Consider the following 16,516-nt stretch of genomic DNA (forward strand, 5'->3'; position numbering starts at 1 on the left):
GATGGACAGGAACACTAGGTTCCCTGAGGCAAAAAGATTTGGAATACATCATGTAGATTGTACTGTACGCAAAAACGTCACACATACATTATTTTAGAGGAACCACTCCATCAAGACTATCCAATAAGAAGTGACGTGCTCTGTTTGATTTTCTTCTTCATTCACATCCCATTACAAAGAAACTGAGTGAGAAGCCTTTGAACCAAAACTAGCACATCTCAAGTGAGTCAAGGTTTTTGTGTTACATTATTTTATTTTTTTTATTCATCGTTCCAGAGGTTTGCAAGCAGTCACTAATCTCTTACCTGACTGTGAGGTGGGTATCCATGGAAACCAGGGTTTAAAGGCTCATTGTTCTGCAAGAGACAACAGGAGGGAAGAGAGTGGTGTGAGTGGCTGGGCTTTTGAAAAATTGAGTGGATGCGGCATGACAGTCCAAAAACTTTTACACTGCGGCTGAAATGCACTCTGAGACACACATCTCCACTAAGACAAACTAACAGGGAGAAAAAAGATGATAAAGCAAGAGGTCAGTATAACTGAATCTTTTATAATATCTTGTACTGTTTATATCAGCGTGGATGCACAGATTGGGAAATTCTGAGCCCATACAGATTTTTTTTGTTCCAGGAAAACAAGGATATCATCATTACAAAAAAATAACTGAACTGTTTAGGTAACACTATGATAATCATCAATAATAAATGGTAAATATATAGTTTTTCCAAATAATGTTTACAGATGAACTACACAGTATTTATTTAAGGTGCAATATGTAAGAGTTTTAGTTGAAATTTACTAAAACTATTAACAGAATATGAAAATGTGTAGCTTTGAAGTCATGACGTCCATCTATTGTGTTGCAGAGATATTCACTGAAGTTAGCATGGTAACCAGCTAGCCTCAGCTTGTCAGGTACAAAGCTCTTGTGCCAACGATACAAACACAACACTCCCCTGGTGCTCTGAGCTCCCAGTCCGGACAGCTAGATGCACAGCTAACCGAGCTAACTAGCTAACAGCAGCTACAGTTAGCAGCGGTTAGTAGTTACTCTGGGGATATGCTGCCCCCTTTTTGCTTGGATTATAAATTACACAACTGTCCAGTTCTAACATATTGCACCTTTAACCATTTACAAAGTATTATAAACATCAATTGCAACTTTATAATAATCAAGTATAATAGATGGTTTATAAAGCATTTTATTGTTTGCTAGTCAATTAACTGTTAACTATAGTTAATTATACATTTAAGAAGTCTTCATTATACCATCTTTGATAGAGTACAAAACTCGATGACACACATTTATGAAACAACCTTCTTTCACATGAAAAAGATTTTTTTTATAAAAAGAAACTGCTTCAAAATGCGTTATACTACGTTTACTACCTACTCAATGAAAATAATTTATCAGCAATTAAATAGCCTTACAAACTGAAGGGAGGGATGTCACGAGCTAGTAGCTCATGAATGTACCAGTGTAAAATTGATGTGACATGACAGAACAACAGCGATCTTATTTGCCGATAGCTGACAGTGGTAAACAGGGTGAATACCGGCTGATGCAAAATGTTCAGCTGATAAATCGATGCGTTCCTAGCTAAAGCACAACTCACTATTATTCAAAGGATTTTCAAAACCTTGAACAACAACCAAAGTTCAAACAAGGACAGAAGACACTTCCTCTGCTAGTGATTTCAGTTAACAGTTAACAGTCTTGTGTGGATGCCATGACTGGTGAACCATCACTGCAGAGTTTTCATATCCAGCCGTACCAGCCAATCACAATCCACAAGCAGAGGGTGAGCCCCCCATCCCTCATCGACCCTGCCCCAGAAACCAGTGTTGTGGTTAATTGCTCTGTAATTACTTTTAATTAGATTATTTCTGTCTCTCCTCCTCTCTTTTCTCTCTGACTATTATTTTCTCCTCCAGTGTGTCGTTTTGCCCCGGCAAGAGCGGCCATTGTTTGCTGCAGAGCTAGGTGAGAAGGGGGGGCAGAGATTGGGGAGGCAGGAGGAGGACTGGAAGAATGGGGAAAGTTAACCGAACGCTGATATTTTGACAGCAGTGAGAGAGATGACACCGGCACAGTCGAGCCTGCTGGCATGCCTCGCAGAGAAAACATGACTGCCTAGTGAGACTCATGCCGAGGCTTGAGTCTCACTAGGCGAGGAGGGGAGGGAGAGGAGGAGAGAGGGAGAAGGTCTGAGGATGGAGAGAAAGAAAGAAAGATGTGTGTGTGCATGTTTAAGTATGTGCCGCGGGATGGGGTGCTCGCCTTCAGAACTGCTGATGTTTTCATTACATTTAATCTGCAGGAGCGAGGAGCAGACAAAATGTTTCAAATCCATGTGCTGCCCCTTGGCCTGAACGCGCCCGTCCATTCAGCAAACAGCTTGAGTGTGGGCCGTGCTATGCTATACTGAGATGAGGAGGGCAGATTTGGCTTCTGAAGAGTGTCAACAGAGAGTTAACCTCCTGGCCCTTGACCTCAAGCTGCCTCCTGCGGGAGTCACTTCCTGATAGCATTCATCCAGCCAATCAAGGGCAAGCGTCTTAGACAAGACAAACAGCCAATCGAAGATGATCCCAATGAGGAGGGTTATGCAGTGAGGGCCGTTATTTTATTTTTTAATTATCTATTAATCTGCAGATTATTTTCACAATGAATGGATTAATTGTTGAATGTTTGAGATGAAAAAAAAAAAATTCTCTTCACAATTTTCCCAGGGCCCAAAGTGACGACAAAAACCCCAAAACCATTCGCTTACAGTCATAAATGATCAAGAAAAGCAAAAAAACCTTACACTTAAATGTGCAATATGTAACTTTTGCCACTAGGGGAAACAATGAAAACAAAATACTAGTTAAATGAGTCATAAAGAAGCGTGGGATTGTGCAAGTTTGTTGTCTTCTTTGTTAAACAGCCACCATTGTTGATGAAAATCTTTCTTGAAATTTTACTTGCGTTACATTTAGTCACATTCTTCGAGGGAATAGTGACAGGCGACCAAGTGAAATGCACCGTTACCTTGAGTAAAATTGGGATTTCTCTGGGTTTTAACATTGTTAAAAACATTTTGGATAATGTAATGACACAACTCAACAAAATATACAGTATAACAAAGCTCTAGTCGTTTTTAGACATTTGAATACAACATGTTGTGTTACTAAATGTAACATATTACATATTATTTCCCATCACAAGCTAGAACCAGCAAATGTTTGACATTTTGGCGTGAAAAAAGATTACTAACCAATCAATTATCAAAGATGGCATTTATTTCTTTCGCTTGACTCATTGTTCCAGCTCTAATGCAGTGCAGCTCTGTGAGAGTACGACTTCGAGATATGTTGGCTAAGACCAAAAACAGATGTTATAAGGATGTAGGGGTGAATGGAGAGGGGGAAAAAGTGTCTAGACGGAGCAGGATAGAAGGAAGCAAAGGAGGAACGAGAGAACGTCGCCAAAAATGGCGCACATGTAAAGAATAGGTAAGAATGAGAAAAAACATTTTTCTTTTGATGCCGCGGGCTGTAAACTCTGACTCTGTGTGTGTTTGTGTCCAGACTCGGGGCCCGTCCTCCCTTTTCCCTGTCTAAAACAGCCCTTTCTTTGTCTCCACTCGCCACTTCCTGTTTCATCTGGAACCAATTTCCCCCTCGTGCCTCGTCCCCAGGGGGAACACTCTCCTTGGTGCGCCACATTTACAGGGGAATGGACAGACTTATATTCAGCCAAGTACTGAGTGTGTGAAAGGCTGCCGGTGCTCACCACCGCACATATAGAAATGCAGTAACACGGAGGCTGTTCAGAGCAGAATCTCAAGTCTACAAAGCCTTGGGCAATGTCAAGCAGAATGAGAAAACGTCCTATTTTAAAGAAAAATAGATGCATGTTGGGAGTTACCAACACTGCACTGCATGTCAAATAGGACTGAGCTGACATACTAGTTTCAGTGCACCAAACACTAAAGCTCGACGTTGTATCTGATCGGTGTTTGTGCTGCATCCACTGCTGGTGGGCCACCAAAGCAGTTGAGGAAATGTGATAATTTAGCAGCATTACTACGAAACACATACAATTAAAGGTGATTAAATGTTGAGAATTGGTGTTTTTATCACATTTGCAGTCAAGTGAGGATGAAGGCGCTGCACTAGGCTACAAAAACAGGGAGGATAAACTGGAACGCCAATGAAATGTAAATTATACACCAACCATCAAATTATAGTGTGACTGTTGGTTCTACAGTGGACAGAGTGGAAAGAAGAAAGGGGAGGAGGAGGAGGAGTTTACGTAGAAGAACAGGAGGAGGGAGAGAGGGTAGAGTTTAGCAACATCTGGAATCAATCTGTCTGCAAGAGAAGGAGGGGGGAGCAGGGTGGATGGATTGGGGGGAGGGACGGAGGAGAAAGAAAGAAAGAAAGAAAGAAAGAAAGAAAGAAAGAACAGATGACATGAAAATAAGGCCAGAGACAGACACACACGGGAGGAGAAGGAGGAATGTGGGGAATAAGACGGCCAAAGCCAAGAAAGGGGGGAGAAATATAAAGCGGTGAAACATTTGTGAAATGGAGACAATGAGTCATGAGTGAAGAATGCCATGTGATTTATATTTTCTTAAGGGGTGGGGGAGGGGATTGGGGGTCTGAACTTGATACCTAGTTTTCAGACACTCTTGTTTACCCACACTCACTCTAATGCACACACGAACACACACACTCCCTTTGCCATATGGCTTTGCTTTTAAGTATTTTACATGCCTGCATATCTTTAAAACAAAGTATGCAAAAGGCACCCACTTCTATGCCTGCCATACTTTTTTTAAATAAATAAATATATGGAAAATGAACACACGGCATGCTGCACTAAGCCTGTCCAGGTTGAAAGCTCAGATTTCGTACTGCACTTTCGCAAGTTTCCATTAAGTTAATTCCATATAGTTTGTGAGTGAGGCGGAGCCTTTGAAGGCGCCGGCCGGCTGGCTCACTGTGAGGGCTTCAGGCTGCACTGGCAGGGATCAGCAAAAGCACAGAAAAGCAGTCACACACACATAAACACACACTCCCTCTCCCTGTCTCTGTGTGTCCCCCTCTCTGACTCCGCGGAGGGCAAAACTAGAGGGCGTCTCTCTTGTTTATTTTCTCTCTCTCCGACTTGCTATTTTAGGAGAGGGAAAGAAGTTGGGGAGTTGCTGGAGCAAATGGGTAAGAGCAGGGGAAGAAAAAGGAGCAGCAGTGGTGAGGGAAGGCAAAAATGACATGAGGTCAACAGATGGTGAGAGGGGAGGGAGACGCAGGGAGGAGGGAGCGGGGTAATTAAGGGGGCTGCTGCAGGCATCCAGTGAGCCCTATCAGAACAGCCTGAGGAGGTGGTCTGCTCTGATGTTTGGCTTCATTATGGGCTCAATCATAACACCAAATGTATGAAAAATCCCACCTGCTCCCAGTAACACACCTTAAAGCCTCAAATCTTGACACTTTTGACAAAAACACAAATCACCAAAGAAGACTACGGCTTTGAGAGAGTCATGCATTTCACCTCAACTGAAGCTAAGATGGTGATCTTCAATAGAAGTCAAATTGCTTTTAACAGCCTCACAAACAACACAAGATCTGAGACATGGAAAACCAATCATTCATCCAGTGCTGTCTGCAGGAGACTCTTGGCAATCTCTTGCCCAATATAACCAGCAACCTCAAAACTCAATCAAGTCAACAAATCATAACCCAGAGGCAAAGACGGGAGAAGAACAAAGCACACCCAAAGAGGATCAAACGGAGCCAACATAAGCCTCTTTCACACATGCACTGTCTGCTGCCCTGAAATTGTCCGGACATTAGCCGGAGGAGCTGTATGTTGGAGAGCAAACGTCCAAATCAGTTGGCCCGGACATTAAACGGACTGTACCCTGCCAGCTCCCAAAGTCTGTGTAATGTCCGACTGAGCCCATGTGTGAAAAGAGGTCATTGTCTTGCTTCATACTTTTTTCTGCTTGCTTATTCTTGCCTTCCACTCTTTCACCAAAAATGCAGATACGTTACGTTCAAATACATGTAGCACTGATATCACCTCAAAAACAGTCATTATTACGGATGACTCCTCCTAAACCAAAACCAAGGTATGTCCAGTAGAACTACAGTTGTTTTGATACCAAAACCAGTATCAGAAATACCTTGGATATTTCCTGAAATGCTGGAATCTGTAACAGTGAGTACACAAGTCTGTGCTTCAATCCAATACCACATAATTTAATTATTGGAAAAAGGACCCTGCTACTTTCCAGTAATGTCCCGCACATCTGTAAGCAACTTAACAGATTTTTTTTCTACACAAGTAGCCAATATCAATAAAATGGCAAGCGACTTGGGATACTTTAAACATAACATCACATCCATACAGGGTTATTAGTATAAAGCTGTTGGACAATTGTGGACAATCTTCTGCTGTGTGCTACAATCGGACATTATCCAGTGTTCATATGTGAAAACAGCTCTTTAGGACAGGTTGACAGACAAAGACAACCAAAAGGACAGGTAGAAGGCCAAGATAAATTGCAGTGTTTCCCCAAAGAATGAAGGCTTTTAGACCAAAATGAGCCCACAGAATGGGACCATTATAGCTATTATTTTTTTATTGTTTATTTTTTTTGGTATAGTTTATGTGCTTTCTAAAAGAGTGAGAGTCTTAGATGCCTCTAATATGAACTGGATACAAGTTATCATTTGCAATCTGACAGCTACAAAACATGTGCCTCTGGGGCACGTTGGGTGGATTTATTGAAGACTGTTTCCTCTCCGACTGTGTGGCCCACTAATAACAACAGAGCGGTCAGAAATATGCAAGTGCTGATGTGTGTGGGACTCTCTACATAGCTACAAATGTTAAGAATGTGAAGACAATTTCTTTGGGTAGTGAATGTAATGCATACACAACATTGCTGTTTTCGGCATGACACATCCATCATGTGGTGGCACCACTGAAATGTCAAAGGGCCAAATCATATGCTGCCATATGCATCTACGCTGTAACCAATGATGGAAAAGTACAATTCTACCTTATGATGCATTCAGTTTACTTCATGTGTCACATCCGTATACCATTTTCATTCCCCCCCTTATGTTCTTGTTCTTCTGCTGTTTCTATTGCAATTCTTCGCCTGCAGAAAACACTTTTAGAAATTCAACGTGGATGAGTACATTTAATGGTTGGCTTAGGCAAAATTAAATATTAGAAATACAAACATTACAACTGCAATCATGAGTTGCAGAGTTCACTGCTCCTCGTATTCAGCCAGACTAATTAATGCGCCTGTTTCAGATTCCGCAGCAGATACTTTTGATCACAAGCCCTTTGTGGAATAAATATCTTTTACAGTGAGGGAAAATATCTGTGATGTTAAACTTCAATGCCAGCAATTAATCATTAAATAGAAATTCTGGCAACATGTTTTATTTATTTTAATTCATTATTTAATTGTTGTTAAGGGTTTTATTTAATTTTTAAAAAGTGAGAAGCTGTCTCTCCTTTAAGGCCCTGTAACTTTCACCAATATGCTGCAAGGCTGCTTCATTGTTTTCTGTCAGATCTAATTATTTCAGGTTGTAATCTATTGCACCGAGAGCATGCATTATGTTTCAGTGCCTAACGACTGAAAGGAGAATACACGTCTATGCAAGGTCTTCATGTACGATTACTTGATAATGTGTCACATCAGTACTCAGTATCTACTACTTGAATTTGGACTCAGCATTAGACATGACTGATCTTAAGGACGACAAAACATCACACACAACTTAGTGGATATTTTATGATACCATTATCCATGACACTGTGGCAGCTGTGACAATACTGCTGCTGTGCATCCCAGTTGACCCCATGTAAGGGAAACACTGAATTGACATTTCACTCTGTGTGGCTGGAGATGGGAGCACATATGACAGTTTGGGGGCAGCCTGGGGGAGGAGGCATGTAGGATGGGGGGTGGGTGGGGGAGTGGTGACATGATGACCATAAAGGGAGAGTTAACATGCGAGTGTCATGTTAAGGAGCTGAATCCGGCATGCCGTACAGCAGTAAAGAGAGAGAGAGAGAGAGAGAGAGAGAGAGAGAGAGAACGAGAGAGCGAACGTGCTCTTTTCAATGTCCTTTTTTATGAATGGTGCCTTTCCTTATTCAACCTGATTATTTCTTTGTGCTTTGGCAATTTGGCTGCTGCACTTGTGCCAATAAAGCAGTGAATTGAATTGGACACACACATACGCAGTGAAAGAGAGAGAGAGAAAGAGAAAATATGAGTTGAGCAACTCTGTCTGGGGAATTTTTAGCTTATCATTGCCAGTTCAAAAGTCAAGGGTGACTCCAGTGCTGTGCTGCAGCTCAAAGTTTAACAGCAATCATTAAACAGCAGTGAAAAGCATAACGTGAGAAAAGCTAGGCTTGAGTACGACCCTCTGTAGCAAATATTAACACATATCAGTACAGGCTGAATGCACAAGCTGGCCCACGCCCTCTGCCTCTCTATAATACTGTTTCCTATCTGTGGATATTTCTTCTTTTTCTGTGAATAATTCAGGCTCATGTCTTCTGTATGATATTAGCATCTTTTAAGCCACAGTTAAAATTCAGATCTCTGGGAGCATGCATGTTACTGTTGTAGATACACAACCTCTAGGAGTATCGGCCATTATAAGTAAGGGCAGCAAGAGCAAATTATCTTGCCATGTCTCAGTCAATGATTAGAGACAAGAAGCAATGATTATTTTAAACTGAAAATTAACCTATTAATGAGTTTGTAAGTGTGCATCATTCAAGTCTATAAAATGGCAAAAAAAAATGGCAAATCGCCATCAAAAAGACAAAATGATGTATTTTTTGTAGTTTATATAATAACTTATAATAATTTATAAAAGATGTGTCCAGCCAACGTTGGAAATGTTTCCTTAATAAATTACTTTAGTAATCATCCCATTATCAAAAAGAAATGTCAGATTTATGAGCATGAGCCTAGATTTAAGTATTACAAATCGAAGCTAGACATCCCAGAGAATGAGATTTTGTATACTTAACAGCAAAAACTATTAAACATTTTGGGAGCAATTTAGTTTCAGCAACAAGGAAAAATCCAAACAGATCTCAGGAGCTCCTTTAAAGGTTCTATACAAGAGATTCTGAACACCAATAAGGCAGCAAACAAGTATTTGCCATGTGAAGAGCTGGTGGAGCAATGAAGTCACACTCCCTCTGTATGTCTTGTAATCTGAGCTTTGCGTGCATGTTAGTGCATTCCGCCTTGTGAAACAGTTGGCACGGTTTTCATAAAAGAGACTAAGAGAGTGATCTCACTCATAACATTATAAAATGAGATGGTAGAAATCAGTTTGAAGCATTCAGCTGAAGGCATTCAAATTAAAACCCTGAAACTTTAACTATGCAAGAAATATTTTAAATAATGTTAGAGGTCGCTAGCATTAGCAGTATGGCTAGCAAGCAGAGAAATAGCTCCTTACTAAGCTGAATACGTTACTAATGTACAGCATGTAGAGCCAGAATAACCTGGTGAATTAAGGATGTATTTCAAGCAACTCTTAATTCACAGAGTTGGTGATTGGTGGAACAGTGGAAAGACTAACCAAGACAGTTTTGGTAAGTCTGAATGTTTCTGCAAGTTAAATATGACGACTGTTTCTTGTTAGGGGGTAGGTGTGGCCGACACGCCCATTTGTTTTGGTCTGGTGGTGCTCTAGTACGACATCTAGTGGAAGTGGATATCACATATAGAGCCTTTAATTCCTGTTTAAAAGGCAAGTGTTCGGAAGCTGACTGTTGGCAGCAATATATTTTCATTAGCGACCTATATGACTGACTAAATTCCTCATTAGGCTCCTGGGCAGACGAGAAAGTTAACACAAGTACACTTATTTTACAGAACCAAGTCACAACGTAATGAATACCACTTGTGCTGAACATGGTAATAACCTATCTCAGTGATCTGTCCATTCATATCAACCCGCCCCTCGCCTGACCCCCTCCCTTTGCTCTGGCCCGTTAAAGCGATCAGTCTGGTTAATGCCCTCTCCTAAATGAGCTTTGATCTCGTTAGCGCGACACAAAGCCTCTTTACTGCCAACGATAGGACAAATCGGCTCTCCGAAACACAGAGACAGACAGGCCGATAGAGAGTTAGAAACTGTACTCCTGCTGCATCTGAGTGGACAACAGCACTGCCTCAAGGGGACGCATCAATACTACCAACAGGGAGCGTGGAAAATATTTTAAAAAAAGATCGAAGAGGGACGATACATGAAGGAGATAAGGAGAAAAACAAATATGAGAGGAAAACAAGAGACAAAGCAGATGTGAGGCTAGGCAAAAAAGGTGATGGATGTTGCATAGATTTGAGTGATGGGAGACGGGCTGAGAAAGGGAGAGATAATCAAAGATGGCAGGGGGAGAAAGATGGGACAGCAGAGAGAATGAGGGAGAGGGGAGGGGGAGGGGTGGTTCAACTCACTGGCACACTGGAAGCCTGTGAACCAGGAGTCAATTAGCAATCTGGAAATATGCTTGGGGGAGACAGGAGGGGGGAGAAATCAGAGGACAGCTAGAGGGGAGCAGGGGGGGCTGGAAGGGGTCTGCAGTTTGTATGATGCAGAGCGGGGGAGGAGAGCAGGAGCAACAAAAGGGAGAGGAGGCTGCACTCTCATTTATTATTACAGTCCTGATTTACAGTCAGCCTGGAAGGTCAGCGATCCACTACCTCCAGCTCTCAATGGGAGTGCTATGGTAATTGTTGGGTGCATTTAGTTATAGGAGCATCCACCGAACTCATCCTCCCCATCCTGAGCACGCACCCACAGCCAGCCACCGCCGCTCAACCACCACGACTGACTTTAACCCTCTGTGTCATTTTCTTTTTTCATTTACCCATTGCATTCAAGTGTAATGAATCTTTATTCAGAGCCACCCTTCCCGCTTATCTCTCCACCAAACTGATGAGGCCACTGCTGCCATCCATCACTTTCCTCTCATCCTGAATCATGATCCCTGATGGATGCAATCTAATGGCTCTGATTTGCTTGCCGCCACCTTCTCCTCGCCTTCATCTTTTCATGTCTCCCAACATCTATCCATCCTAATTCCAGTTCCATTCAAGATACTTATACATTTGGTCTAGTGTAATTTGGTCTTGATCTAGTAAAACAGCCCTTGTTTTCTTCGCAAAATCCAGACTGATCTGTAGAATATGAGACACCTACTTCAGATTGCACTTAAAGTCGAGCTGGGGACCGAACCAACATTTTTTTGCTGAAATGCTCCAGTTCAAAAGCAGTTCAAAATTCGTTGCGCCGACCTAAATGGAACCGGTACCATGTTGGTGGAAAAGCCCCCAAAGTTTCCTTTTTCTCCTGTAATACACCCAAACATTGTGTCCATTAGAGCTGCAAGGTTTAACTGATTAGTTGTCAACTATTAATGGCCAACCATTTTGATAATTGATAAACGATTTAAATATTTTTTAAGAAAAAGACAAGCTTCTTTAATGTGAATGTTTTCTTGTTTCTTTTCTCCACCATGACGGTAAACTCAATATCATTGGGTTGTGGTCAAAACAAGACAATTGAGCACGTAATCTTGGTCTTTAGGAAACAGTGATCAATATTTTTCACTATTTTCTGACATTTTATAAACCAAACAACTCATCAATTGAGAAAATAATTAGAGTTATCGGCAAAGAAAATAATCGTAAGTTGCAGCACTAGTGTCCCTTCAAATCCCACTTTTTATTTCTCTCTGTCCTCCACCTCCTTCAATTCACCCCTGTCCCCTTTTCCATGTGCATCAACTGATGCCTGTCTACTTCACCTTCCATCCATCAACTCACCCACCCTCCCCATCTCCACTCCACACTCCCAGTGCCCAGCGATCAATACAACTGATGGGCAGTGAGAATCCTCCCCATGCCATGTCGCTCATTGTCACATCATCTTTGCCGGCGGCAATAACCTTTCCCCATCATCAGCATCCATCCTCTGCGAGAGCATCAACTGCGCTACACAGGACCTATTCGTCATTGCAGCAGGTCAGCCGCACAGCCAATTAAAGTATTTTACCAGTTCCCCAGGATTCAATTACCTGCAGATGACCTCAAACCATGCCTGCTCTTCAACTGCTGTTAGTGCCGTTTCCCTGCACTTAAAACACCAGACGTCAGCTAAAATTCTCCTGTGTGCTGTTGTATTATGGACACTTCATATGTTTGTAGGTAGAAGAATGATGTGTTCATGAGAGAGAGGAATAAATAGTAATAGATCCGAGAAGAGAGGTGCCTCAGCAGTGCGCGGGTTTACTGTAATATACACAGATTAGTCCTTCAGAGGCAGGAATGGTCGCTGATGCTTTGCTGCCTCAGCAATCGAGTCATGAAAGCAGGGAAGACCCGTGTTATGGAGGGCCCCCTTGAGCCCCCTCGCTCCTTCAGCCGACACCAAAAGGCTCTGTTCTTTGTCTTTGGCTGTGGTGACCCCTCCCCCAATCCCTGTCTGCCTCTCTCTTTTAACACCTAGCGACAATCAGGGGGGGGGCACGGAGCCATTGATGGCACATGCGGTGTGTATCAGGATTTGATGTGATGACTCACAGCAAATTATCATTGCACTTGATTTCATCCATGTGCATAAAAAATAATAACACACACAGTGTGCCTAGCAACGTGCAAGAAAACACCGGTTTACTTTCCATGAGACAGGCATGATGAATGGGTCTGATCTTTGCTGTGCTGCTGTCTGTCATAGCAATGGAGCCTGTATCATATTACCTTTGTCTGGCTTGGTCATGCTCCCTCACTGAGCAGCTCCAGGAGCACAGCTACAGTATTTCAGCAGAGCCACATTTCACTATCGTCACACTGTTGTGTAATTCATAAACCCCTCATTTCGTTTTGATTAAAGGCTTTTCTATTTGCTGCAATGATGCATGATTATGTTGTTGATGAGAGAGAGGAGAGAGAGACAGAGAGAGAGGGGCCTATCAAAACATTATCATCACTCCCTGCTGATGCTGGGAACAAAAGCTTTTACTGGAGAAGAAGAAGAAGAAGAAGAAGAAGAGGAAGAAGAAGAAGAAGAAGAAGAAAGGGGGAGGGCTGATGAGACTTTGTTATAATGCTGCACACATGGAGACAAAACCATACAGATGTGAGGAAATTATAACACATACTGTATAATTAGTACGTGTGTGTTAACATTGCGTTCCTACCTGTCCAATGTCACCAACAACACTCCCGGTCCCGTCTATCCTCGGTCTCTTGCACTCCGCCCCGGCTAAGTCAGTCAGAGCAGCGGCTGTCTGAGCGTCGGGCTCCGGGTCTCCTCGCTTCATCCCCCGGACAGCTGCTGGACCCCCGGCCGCGTTTGCGAGGGGTCCGGCTGCTGTATCAATGTCTCTTTCCCGGTCCATTATTCCCCGACTAACGGGTAGCATTATAGATGCAACGTCGGTCGACATTAACATTGGACGGCAGACAGTCACCACTCAAAAGTCTGTTCTCTACCTTTGCCTTCTCCTTGTGATTTGTCCACAGCTCGATATTCACAATGGATTAGGCTTTTCCCAAAAAAGCGAAGACGAATAATGTTGAGCCGATTTTCATCAATATAGGCAGCTTACAGCACTGTTTATTGTCTAACTTGGCGTTAGCTATTCAAGACTGAACATTATGACCGTGCCAGGATTCAGGACAAAGCCAAGTACAATCCTTTTTTTTCTCCTCCAAAAAAGTAAAACGACGCGGAGCCGTGACCTATTTCAATAAAGATCAAACGTCCGACTCTTGGATGCCTGATGAGCTAATTAGCTAGCTAACATTAGCTAGCTTGCTAGCATTACATTCCGCTAGCTCTCGTTATAAATGTGGCTCGGGGAGCACACTCTCGCTGCCAATAATAGAAAATGTTGGAAATTAGCTACGCGTAATACTTCTCCTTAAGCGGGGGCAGCCAGTCCTCTCTCTCCTCTAGCCGTGAAACGTGTTTCTGCCTTAAAGCCCCTCTGTTGTTCCTCGCAGCCTTCTCCTTGATTCCCGTCCCTTCTTATCACACCGTCCGTTTCCTCGCCGTGGTCTGCTCTGGATGTGTCTTGGCGTGCGGACTTGGCTGCCGACGAACACGATTTCCTCTGGTCTGAGTCCCAGTTGGTGTAACTCGTAGTGTGGAGGGAGCTGATCCGCGGTCAGATTCGTCGACGGGCGCCGGGCACAGAGAGACAGGACAGTGAGGTGAGGTGGGCTGGTCTGAGGTCTGCGTTTGCGCCGTCTCCTTCTCCTTCACTGCCCGAATCCACCACCACCACCACAGAGCTCCCCCTCCTCCTCCAGCCTCACTTACTTCACTGTTTAGACGAATTAAAACGAAGATGCTGCTATTTTACTGCTTTAAATCAACTATTTTTTTTTATTTCAGAGCAATGAAACACAATGAAAGGATAATGAAATATATATGAAAATGTCCACAGTCGAGACATACAAAAGGAACATTATTATTATTACATTATTTAGTGGGGGGAAGAAATTTAATCAGAAGAGAACCTTCATTTTTTTAAAAATGCCTAAACAAACTAAATAACCAAACTCTTTGTTTTCATGATTAAATAAACTGAATAAACAAACTGACCTCAAAGGACGATACAATTTCAATTTCACTTTGTTTATATGTGGCGGACCCTGCCACCTTTTCTAGCTCCAAACAGTGTTCTGGGACCTTATTTTCCTCAGAGAACAGCTTGTTTATTCAATTATGGAAAACAATAATTTTCTGAGTTCGTATTATTCATTCATTATTATTGTAAATATTAAAATTCTTAGTTTTTCCAGAACTACATAGTGCCCCTTTAAAAATATGAAATTAAGGCTATATGTTACTATGAAAATTCAGGTTGATTCCATGTAGGTATAAGCAGAAGAGCTATAAATGTATTTTTTAAATCCAAGGTCTGCAACATATCATTACACGATTTCTCTTTTAGTGTGTTGCACATCCCATCCACAAAAAACAATGGATTCCCACATTTGGAAATTGTATTTGCATGACAGTTACTCCATTTTTCAAGATATCTCTATCTTCAGTTTGTAAATTCAATTATATTTATAATTTGTATGTGTATTTTTGGAGCATGGTCAAGAAAACGGGGGGAGGAAGCCTCTTATATCCAAAAGTTTCAGGGAAATATAAATACAAAATAAATCAAAGGAGCAGCGAGCTGGCACTTGCAGTCTCCCAGTTGGATTATTTTAAAGGAATGATATACACTGCAGTCATGTTTTCTAATGTTTTTGCGCCCCCTAGTGGGTCTTAAATGACAAGGCGTCTGAAGGAAAGTGCTGTTCCATCTTGAAAGAAAAAAACACTGCTCTCTGGTGAAATTGTTGTCATATAATTCATACAAAAGCGGCACTAATCAAATATGGCTGCAGTTGTGTGGAAAGGTTTATAGTGGCGGAGCTGCAATAACTGAGAGACGGAGGGATACATCAGAGAGAGAAATATTGTGTTTTTGCTATCAGACACACACACACACACACACACACACACACCTGTGTGATAAACCTGCATTGATTCCTCACTTCACCTGGCTGCCTTAGAACAGATGATTGCTGTCACTCTAGGCCGACTGCCAATGTGTAAATGTGTGTGTGTTTGTGTGTGTGTGAGCTGCTAAGAGTGCAATGTATTGTGCGTGCGTGTGTGTGCTTTTTTTCCCCTCCCTCTGAGTCACTCACTCTATCAACCTCTGTCTCTCTGTGCTACCTGTCCCTCTGCCACCCACTGAACCTGCAATGATGGACGGCAGTGAGGTCCCATCACTCCACACAGCCGCCTGTTTCACTGACAAAGCCCAGCCACAGACCTCACAGGTCACGAGAAGATATTGGTTGTAAAAATAATACACCATGGTATCTGGAGGAACGTCTGTATTTTAGTGGCACACAGCTGCTGCAGTCTTTTTTTTTTTGCACACGTTCATTTTCATTTACTGTGAACTTCTGCTCTGCACACTCCCGTGTTCAGTTTACTGCTCCACATTTTTGAGAAATTTCACGCAGCCCCAAAAATGTTTAATTTACAGCAGAAACAAACAGTCATTTAGGGGGCAGCATAACACCAGAGTCTATCTGCTGCTATCTGTAGCCGCTGTTAGCTGGTTAGCTCAGTCAGCCATGCACCTATCAGTCTGGATTGGGAGGTTAGAGCACAAAAGAAGTGTTGGCGTTCAAGCTGCTAGCACAGGAGCTTTGGACCGGGACAGACATTGCTAGCCGGTTAGCATGCTAAACATTCTTCTCATCACAATACAGAGAAGTCTTAAAATCAAAGCTTCATTCCCATTCTGTAGATAAGTTGAGTCAAAGCTGCTGTTAAGTGTTATTTTATTTAAAATAAAAACAATATTTTTTTTTTTTTACATAATCACCATTAATGTATTTTTTGCTCTTAAAATGTCATGTCTTTTGTGCAC

General features: G+C 42.2%; 1 protein-coding gene across 2 annotated transcripts in view; it reads right to left on the reverse strand.

Moving 5' to 3' along the window:
- LOC311268591 (RNA binding protein fox-1 homolog 2-like) overlaps positions 1-14,326 on the reverse strand; it is a 50,051-nt gene extending 35,725 nt beyond the window's left edge. The window contains exons 1-2 of one of the 2 annotated variants that reach the window (XM_084372299.1): positions 13,262-14,326; positions 306-356 (exon numbers count right to left, since the gene is read on the reverse strand). In XM_084372299.1, the coding sequence (XP_084228425.1) occupies positions 306-356; positions 13,262-13,516 (306 nt within the window). In that variant the 5' untranslated portion in view covers positions 13,517-14,326. The remainder of the gene's footprint in view (positions 1-305; positions 357-13,261) is intronic. The other variant, XM_084372298.1, reaches the window with a different exon arrangement.
- Between the last annotated feature and the right edge of the window lie 2,190 nt (positions 14,327-16,516).

This window comes from Pagrus pagrus, assembly GCF_965226575.1.
Source record: "Pagrus pagrus genome assembly, chromosome: 13".
Lineage (NCBI taxonomy): Eukaryota > Metazoa > Chordata > Actinopteri > Spariformes > Sparidae > Pagrus > Pagrus pagrus.